We start from the raw sequence: 10,043 nt of genomic DNA, 5'->3' as shown, positions 1-10,043 counted from the left end.
GGAACTGAGACAAGGAAAACAAAGTTTTCCGATTGGCAATGCTCCAGTAGCAAGAATGTAATTATTTCTAGAATGAGAAAGAACTCTACACAGGATGAAAAGGAAGTACAATTATCCAGACCTACACAAAGCCTAGATAAAGGGGATGCTGGCAGCAGTAATGGCAGAGTCTAAAATCTGGGTCCATATTGCAAGTGAGTCTTTGAGAAGACAGGAGGAGGTCAACAAAGAGAACTTGGGAGATTACAATAGCATCAGGAAAATGAGAAATGGACACTCATCTGAAAAGGAAGCCAGGTATGGTACAAATATCTAAAAAGAAATGTTCTGTAAGGAGAACTAGAGAAAAGCTTAAAAACTAAGGGCCAGAGATTAAACATTAGGTGTCAACATAGCAGTAACACATAAAAATTAAGAATGAATAACTTACATCATGTTGCCACATTTCTTAGAAAATAAAGCTGAGTGCCAATGAGAAACTTCAACATTTTGGTACAGGAAGCTTAGATGCTATTGGTCCTTAATAGCTGATAGCAGCAACTATATCTTTATATGGTAAGCCCTGAGCTCTCACCCATGGAATTTATCAAGGAACTCTTCTGACATTAGTGTGCTCTCCTAAAACAATCTTTAAAACCATCACTGAGCTAATAATTCAATTCTGGTAACTGAGGAAAAATTGTTACACCATGAAATAAAAAATAATGTAGATAATCTGATAAGAGCTTCAGAAAATGTGTTTCAAAGAGATGAACTAGGAATAGGAAAATTCAATGAACAAAAATAAGTTGGTAATTAGGTCTTCATTAAGGTAAAATAGTAGGGGGACGAAAATGAAGAAAAAAAAGAAGAAAAAAGAAAAAGAAGAAAAATGAGTGAGAAGACAAATTTTGCCAGTAGCTACAGCAACAAACAAAATGGACCAACACACTAATAAGGAAACCAAGATTTTAGTAGATTATTTTATTCACTTCCCTCCATCCTTACCCTCATCCCAATGTACGCCAATCAAGTAAATATTTCTTGCTGAATTATATCAAGGCTCTATCTCAAACAATAAGAGTCTTAAAAATATATTTTGTTTTATCAACGGAGATAACACCAACAAAAGAAACCATACAAGTTAGGTATAGCAAATATTTAAAAGAAAAAGCAATAAGCAGTATTATTTTATATAAAGACTTAGCTACTACACACACATACCCTCATTTCCACCCCCCACCCCACCCCCCCCCCGCCTCACAGCTATGATACATTACCTTGTTCTCTCCAGTTTGGTATAGAAACAACCTTGAATGACTTTAACAGCTTTTAGTATAGCTAGATATTCTTTACGTGCTTTCCAAGACCTATACCAGGCTTGAATCTTGCAAGCAGCTTTCACGTTACATAAATACTTCCTGGCTTTATAGCTCCTCCATGCAGCCTATTAAATATATAAATATAACAAATATGCAGTGAGATGTATTTTTTTTGGTAAACTGAAAAAATTCAATACTAAAGACAGCTAATATAAGGTTAAGTAGACAAAAATCAATTGCAGAAATATAGTCATATGATGACTCTTCTATTAGGCTCATTCATTCCTGACACAGATGAGGTGCTGAAACAGTGCAGCTTACTATAGTGAACACCTACTATGTGCTTTATCACACATACCCTGGCTGGCTGACTGCTAAGCCTAATATAACCCTAACAAATATTCCTAAATTTTATAGATGTATAATGTCTGAGAAGCCATATACATGCATTGTCCTAACTATCTCAATCCATTTGGAAGAACAGAAAGCAAAGGAACACACTGACTACTTCATGGGAAGGAATCTTTCCTACCTCCCACCCTATCTCCCTCACATGTATCCTGGGTTTTGTGTGTATCCAGGCTGCAGCAAAATCCTGAGGGCAACTTCAGAGGACTATGAGTTTTCCCAATTCCTACAACCTTGCAACTGACTACATGTTTAAGTGACAGCTATAACTTATTAAACCCTTAGCAATGTACTAAGCAATGTTAAATCCTTATAATAACATAGGTAGATGATATTATTATCTAATTTAGAGATGAGTAAGCAAGGCCCAAAGAAACAGAGTAACTTGTTGATGCGCAGGTAATAAGTGGAAGAGGTATCTCATTTATTCTTTACAAATATCTTATGAGATGATTATTAAGATCTCTATTTGACAATACAGAAATCGATGCTGAGGAAGAAGAGACTTGTTACACCACATAGCCAGTAAGTGACAGAGTCAAGATCTGAATCCAAGTCTGACTCCAAACACCTACAACACATACTGCAGCCCCAACTTACGTGGGGATCAAGCTCCAAATTCAGCTGACAGGCAAGAACTACATGAATGTTAAAATTACTCTTCTGATGTCCTTAACTTACTCAGAGTATATTATATATGGCTTTTATGTAAACAAGCCTGAATACCAACATATTGGTATTCACCGTGGTAGCCAGACATCAGTATTTCTAAAAATTCCAAATATTTCAATGCGCATTAAACTTTGAGACCATGGAGTATATGTTAAAAGCCAGATGTGTAAAATATAATTTTTAAATGTAATTTCATATGAGAAAATTGGTCAAAATTTCCTAAGATTATTATTTTGGCTTTTTTTGTCATTTCAATTGAATATAACCCTAATACATCCAGTTAACATATTTCAACCCTTACTTCTTGGCACCATTTGGAATTTAAACATTCTTTTCTTCTTCTCTCAGTCCTCGGTTTCTTGATACCACAATTCTTTCCATTTTCTCGTTCCCTCTTACTACCATGTGTTGGCTTCTCCTCTCAATGTTCTCACATGTTGATATTCTTCAGTGTTTGAGTCCCGTGCAGGCCCTCCTTTTACCCATTTTCTACATTATTCCTCCCATGACTTCAACGATCATATGTACCCCACTAATGTAGAAGTCAAATTCCAAAATCTGTACTACTTTCCAAACAGAGCCAATTGCCTTGCTAGATGCTTCAACTTCATCATGTCCCCAAACCAAATTTCTTGTCACTCTTCCAATCTACTCCTCTCTGCTCCCTATGTCAGCGAATGGTAACATCGCTGAGTTACTTAAGCCACGCGCATGACACGAATGCTTGTTTACGATCTAATGCAAGTACTATGCCCTCCACTCAAACTAATCCTTGCAATCCCATTGCCACCACTAAACTATCTTTCACCCGACCTACTGCCAATAGCCTCCTGGCTGGTCTCTCTGCTTCTAGTCTTGCACTCCTTCCAGTCCCTCTTTCACGTTATTGCCAGAGCAATTATTTTAAAAATAAAAATATGATTCTGGTCTTCTTTTTCAAACTCTTCTAGAACTTCTTTTAATTTGGTGGAAAAAGGCTACACTTCTATGTCTTACAGAGTGATCCACAATCTCACTCCCTCTATTGCCAACCTGGTCTCATATCACTCTTTTCACTGTGCTACACACACACTCTCTCTAGTTTTTGAACTCCCTGTTTCCTCCTACAACTAGAATGTTCCTTGGATATATTTTATTGGGCTTTTTCCAATTCATTCTTAAGCATAACATCTCAACTTAAATGCCACTTGTCCTGGGAAGCCTTTTCTGACCACTGGGACTGGCTTAGATGCCTCTTCTTTAGGTTCTCAGCAACATAAACTTCTTGTTTTGTTTTATACTCTTCCCTGCTCAGTTAAGTGCTTTGAGGACAGCAGCTAAGTATATCTTACTTAACTGTCTGTGCCAATCACCCATGAAAGCATTTAGCACATTGCCAGCATTGGACATTTGCTGAATGAAAACAGTATTCCTAAGTTTAACAACACCACAACAGGTACCAACATACTACATCAGGGTTCAAAGCCCAGGGTATGAACAGGTAGAAAAGAAATTACTGAAGTACCTAGATTCAATTCCTGGATCTGCCTCTCTCTCTGCAACACTAGCAGGTTATTTAACCTTTCACAGTCCCTTCATATTTCAAGAGATAATATTCTACACTTCTCACATATATAAAAAATATATTTTTATATGTAACAACAATATAATGAAAAAAATAATATAAAATTGTTTTGGAAACCAGAAGTGTTAAATGCTCTGAATAAACTATGCAAGTCTATCTGGCTTAAGTAGGTCTTATTAGCAGATTGGTAGAGGAATAAAGTTATACCACATTTCACCTAAACTTTGCCGAATATTGTTTTGCCTTAGCTTAAATTTCCCACTTAAAAATTTTTATTCAAGGGGTGCCTGGAAGGCTCAGTTGATTAAGCGTCCAACTTCACCTCAGGTCATGACCTCACAGTCCATGAGTTTGAGTCCTGTGTTAGGCTCTGTGCTGACAGCTCAGAGCCTGAAGCCTGCTTCTGATTCTGTGTCTCCCTCTCTCTCTGCCCCTCCCTCATTCATGCTCTCTCTCTTTCTCTCAAAAATGAATGTTGAAAATTAAAAAAAAATTTTTTATTCAATAGAGAACTCCCATTAATCAAACTATATTCTCAAAATTAATACCGATTGAAATACATCCAGCATAGAGGGATCATGTCCAGAAGAATTCTAGTTCTGTGCTATCTTAGCTGAATTATTAGGGCTCTTTTCCCACTCTCAAAAATGTACCATTTTGGAAGATAAGTGAAATGGTCACGTAAACTAAGTATTATTCTTTATGATCTGCTTAAATTCATTTTATAAATCTACCAAATATTGGTTAAGGAAAGAATGCAAGAGTTACATTCAAATGTATAAGTACCTGGATTTTTATGGTGCTATCTTTAATTTTCTGAAACTTTCGTTTCTGTATAAATCCTCTTGTTCTAGCTTGAATAATAACACTGCTCCTAATGTGTAAATATACTTCTCTTTGAGATTTTGCAGACAAAAAGCTTCTGTGGTGATTTTGTAAAACCGATGCTGCTTTCCTATACAACAAAAACCGCTTTTGGGCTTGCCATGTCCTGAAATACTGCTGTAGAGTTATAGCGGCTCTCTTCTGCTGGACAAATCTTCTCCGATCCACAGCCATCTGAAGGAAGGACTGAATTCGTAGGGCAGCCCACTTCTGCGTTTCCAATTCTTCTGTGGCCATTTCACAAAAAGCTTTTTGAACTGTTACTACAGCCTTGCTCTGGGAATGACACTCTGCCTCCTGTGAACAAGCACTGAGAGGAGCTCTATGCCACTTCTGAATCATAAGTGCTGAGCTTTGAACAGCTTCATACGGAGTTTCAGTTCTGTGACAGCCGAATGCAGATTGCCTATCAATGGCTGCCATCTTTGCCTCAGATATGTTTTTCCATTTCCGTCTAACTTTCATGCCTCTATAAGCAGCCTGAATAATTCGTACTGATTTCTGAAGTGCTAAGAATTTTTTTCTTTCTGTTTTCACCCTGACATATGACCTATAATAATACTGTATAAGAACAATGGCAGTTTTCTTTGCTTGATAATCAAGTTTGGCCCTGTGCATTCGGTAGAGTGACTGAATTAGGGTGGCAGCCAGGTGCATACGCTGGATGTCCTTTCGTACCTTAAAGCCTCTGTAGGAAGACTGTATACAAATGGCTGCTTGGGTATGCACTGCAGTTAGTGCTCTGTATCTCCTTTGAACAAAGACTACTGTTGCTCTGAAGTGGAGATAACGTTTCCTGACTTTGGAGGCCTTCAGATGCTTCTGAAGAATAGTGACAGCCTGATGCTGCTCTTGAATCTGTTTCATTATGATGGTGTCCTGGAAATCTGCCTGAACACAGGCTACTGCTTTCCTAAGTGCATCGTGTTGAAGTGCTTTCTTTTTCTTTGCTCTATATATTTTTTGGATTACTTTTGTGGCCCACTGCATCTTTTGGTAAAAATGATACTGCCTATACATTCGATACGTGCTTTGTATTATGATAGCAGCATTGTGTTTTTCTCTTAAGAGCTGTCTTGCTTTCATTCCCTTATATGCAGCCTGAATGACCAAAGCAGAATGTCTTTGTCGGACATAATCTTCTCTTTGCAGTTTTGCAGCTCTGTATGTTCGGTAACAGTGCTGAATTAGAATTGAGGCATGTTTCCAAGTCTGAAAGGTAACATATGTCCTGTGCATTCTGTAAGTGGCCTGGATGAGAACTGCAGCCCTGTGCATCGCCTGAACCTTCTTTTTTGCCATCAGTCTTCGGTAAGATGACTGGATTGTAATGACTGCCTTTTGTAGTCTCAAGAATTGGTGCAAGTGATACCTGGCACACGTGGTGGCCCGATATTTCCTCTGCACGAAAACAGTAGCTTTTTTGAGGGAAATGAATCTTTTCCTTATCACTAAACCTCTTAACCTGCTCTGAATCAGGATCGCAGAGGAATGCATCTTTTTCAAATGCCTTCTAGCTTTCATACCCCTAAATGCAGCCTGAAGGATCAGGGCAGAATGTCTATGTTGGAGATAATGATGTCTCTGCAGTTTGGCGGTCCTGTTTGCTTGGTACCGCCGCTGGATTATGACTGAGGCATGCCTCAGGGCCTGGTACCTCACATGTGCTCTGTGCATTCTGAAAGCTGCCTGGATGACGGTGGCAGCCCTATGCATCTCTTGCATCTTCTTCCTTACCATCCAGCCTCTGCATGACGACTGGAGTGTAATGACTGCCTTTTGTAACTGTAGGAATTGTTGTATGTAATGCCTTGCACAAACAGTTGCACGATATTTTCTCTGAACCCAAAGAGCAGTTTTCCTGAGAGATAGAAATCTTCTTCTCATCTTCAGAGTTCTAAACCTCCTCTGAATCAGAGTTGCAGCTAAATGCATCATTTTTAAATGTCTTCTAGCTTTCATCCCCCTAAAACCAGCCTGAATGCATATGGCGGAATGCCTTAGTTCGTTATACCTCTGAAATTGTACATTTCTTTCCTTCACTGCCCGGTACCTCTGCTGTACCCTTTGCGTTACTTTCTTTAACTTACTAAAATAGACTTGCTGTCTGTATCTTCTGTAATAGGACTGAATGAGAATTGCTGCATTCTGCATCTTTCTGAGAGTTCTTCTAACTCTTCCTCCTCTAAAACTTGCCTGAAGCACAGTAACAGCTTTCAAGATCGTCAAGTACTTTGCATGCTGAATTTTACCTTGATAATATGCTCTATATCTTACCTGAATAAGGACAGCTGCTGTTCTCATTTTGTGGTATCTTATTTTTGCTTGATGCATTTTAAACATGGCTTTAATGTAAGTGGCTGCCATGTGCATGTGTTGAATATGTCTTCTTACTCTAATCCCTCTATAAACAGCTTGAATTTTAACTGCTGTCTTCTTTAAATTAAGATATTGCTGACGTTGATGGTTTGCGATTTTATTATTTCGATACCATCTCTGAATTATAATAGCAGAAGCTCTACAGGTTGCATAGTTTTTTCTGGCTTTGTAAGCTCTGTATGTAGACTGTATAGCGACTGCTGCTTCGTTGTACTCCTGTATTTTTTTTCTTACTCTCATACTTCGGTAAGCGGACTGTAAAATGACTGTAGCTGCTTTGGTTTTCAAATACAGCTGACGTTGTCTCCTTCCAATCCTGTAAGCCCTGTAATACATTTGAATCAGACGAGCAGCTTTTTTCATGATTTCCCACTTCTTTTGTTGCACATGCATTCTATAGTAGGCCTGTATGAGGACAGCACTTTGGTGCTGCTTTTGAATCTGCCTTCTCACGGTTTTCCCCTTCCACGTAGATTGAAGCATCAGTGCTGCATTACGGAGTTCAGTGTATTCTCTGCGTTGCTTCTTCCCTGCAGTCCATGCTCTCAGATGTTGCTGGATGACTAATGCTGCTGTTTTCAACAATCTGAACTGTTTCTGGGTTTTGGCCCTTCTAAAAGCAGACTGAATCCTCACTGCAGCTTGACGTTCCCTTCTGATCTGCTTTCGAACTTTCCAGCCACGATAAGCAGACTGGAGAGAAATCACAGCTGCCTTTGTCTTTAAAAATTGCATTCTTTTATCATGAACAGTCCTGTATGTCCTGTACCATCTCTGAATCTTGATAGTAGACTGAAGCACATACTGATATTTTTTCCTTTTACTGTAGCCTCTAAAAGCAGTTTGAATCTTAAGAGCAGCCTTAGATTGTTGTCTGATTAGCTGGCGTACTTTATAACCTCTGTAAGCTGCCTGCAAACAAGTAACTGCTCTTTTGATTTGCAAGAAGTTCTCCCTCTGATTGACTTGTGCTTTGTAAGCATGATAGTAATTCTGAATGACAACAGTCGCTTTATAAATTTCCAGGTAGTGCTGCCGCGTCTTTCTCATTCTGATATAAGATTGAAGTGAAATAGCAGCTTTTCTTTGTAATCTCATCTGCTTTCGAACCAGGTGACCCCTAATGAAAGCCTGCAGTTTGATACAAGATTCCCGCATCTGGGTGTATTCCTCTCTCTTTAGTGCAGTCATTTTTAGGGACCGGTACCACTGCTGGATACATAGTGTGGCTGCTCTCAAATATAAATACTGTTTACGAGTTTGTTTCATCTTGACAATTGACTGTAACTTTACTGTAGCATTTTTTAGTCTCAGAAAATTTTTTCTGGTAACATAAGCTCTATAATATGACTGTATTTTTATAATGGATGTGAGGATGTGAATGAACTTTTTCCTGGCTTGCATCCCTCTATATGCTGACTGTAGAACAATGACAGCAGAACGGATTTTCTGGTAAGATGCTAGAGCTCTCTTGGCTAAAATATAAGCTCGAAGATGAATCTGAATTACAAGGGCAGCTTTCTTTATCTTCTTATATTTCTGTAATTGTTGATGTTTTCTTACTTGTGCCTGCAATTTGGTAGTAATTTTCTTAAGGTTTAGAAATCGAAATCTGTCTTGTCTCATTCTCCAATATGACTGAAAAACACAAGCAGCTCTGATTTGTCTGTGTAAATTACGAGCTTTCATCTCTCTGAAAGCAGTCTGTAGTCGAATGGCTGCAGCTCGTTTCTGCAAATAGTTGGCGCGCTCAGTCTTTCCTTTCAGATATGCTTTGTAGTACTTTTGGATAGTTAGTACAGCCTCTTTTCTTCTTTTATATAACTTTTGGACTTGAAGGCACCGAAACCTTGTCTGAATGATCACAACACAAGATCTAAGGTGACTATATTTCCGTAATTCTTTGTGCATTCTATACCATGACTGTATGACAACAGCAGATTTTTCTTCTTTAGCTCGTTTCCTGACACGCCATTCTCTAAAAGCTCTTTGTAATATTATTGTAGCTTTTATTTGTAATTGCATTTTACGTTGCTTCCATTTTCTGAACATAGACTGGATTATAAGAGATGATGATTTTAGCATCACATATCTCTGTTGATCATGTTTTCCTCTTAAATAAGCACGCCAACGTCTCTGAATTGTAACTGTAGCCCAAAGATATCGTTTGTAAGAAGTAACTGCTATTATCATTCTTATCCTAGATTGCAGGACGACTGTATAATATTTCAATTTCAGAAATTGTTTTCTAGTGGAATATCTTCTCCAATACCTCTGAAAAGTAAGAAAGGACATAAAGTAAAACAGACGTAACTTTCTATACTTAACACCTCTGCAAGTATTTTTTCTAAGTTTGCTTAAAAACAAACATGTTAAATTAAAAAACAATATGTTTTTGAAAATTACTTGTCTCTTTTGTTTGTACTTATGTAGTTTCTATACTGACATAGCTGTAGCCAATTCAGAAATCATGAGCTCAACTTAACAGTATTTATATTGGATTGGTATTTCCGAAACATAAGAAATATAAGCAAGTTTATGTTCTATTAGAATAACCTAAGAAAACAATCAAAGTAAAACTATAGTGACATTCTGCTATCTATTGATTCTAAGTAATTTTCTATAAATATACCTTTGGATTTTCTATTTTCCCCTTAATATCAAGGCTGCTAAGCTATCTTGTAATGCTGGGAACTGTTGATGTGAGGGACCCTGTGCAGGTCTAACAGTATAAACACAGGAATTTGAGAAACAAGTGAGCCAGATCATTCTCAGTCATTTTTCTCATTAAGAATAAAATTACTTGGGGCGCCTGGGTGGCTTAGTCGGTTAAG

At 38.0% G+C, this 10,043-nt stretch overlaps 1 protein-coding gene across 1 annotated transcript in view; it reads right to left on the bottom strand.

The window, feature by feature from the left end:
* The window catches only part of ASPM (assembly factor for spindle microtubules), a 52,647-nt gene that overhangs the window by 12,524 nt on the left and 30,080 nt on the right, over positions 1–10,043 (bottom strand). The window contains 2 exon segments of the mRNA XM_077775106.1: positions 1,260–1,426; positions 4,732–9,483. Coding sequence (XP_077631232.1) covers positions 1,260–1,426; positions 4,732–9,483 — 4,919 coding nt within the window.

This window comes from Crocuta crocuta, unplaced genomic scaffold (assembly GCF_008692635.1).
Source record: "Crocuta crocuta isolate KB4526 unplaced genomic scaffold, BGI_CrCroc_1.0 scaffold207, whole genome shotgun sequence".
NCBI lineage: Eukaryota > Metazoa > Chordata > Mammalia > Carnivora > Hyaenidae > Crocuta > Crocuta crocuta.
Note: the sequence above shows the minus strand (reverse complement) of the source record. Positions and strands in the feature narration are given on the sequence as shown.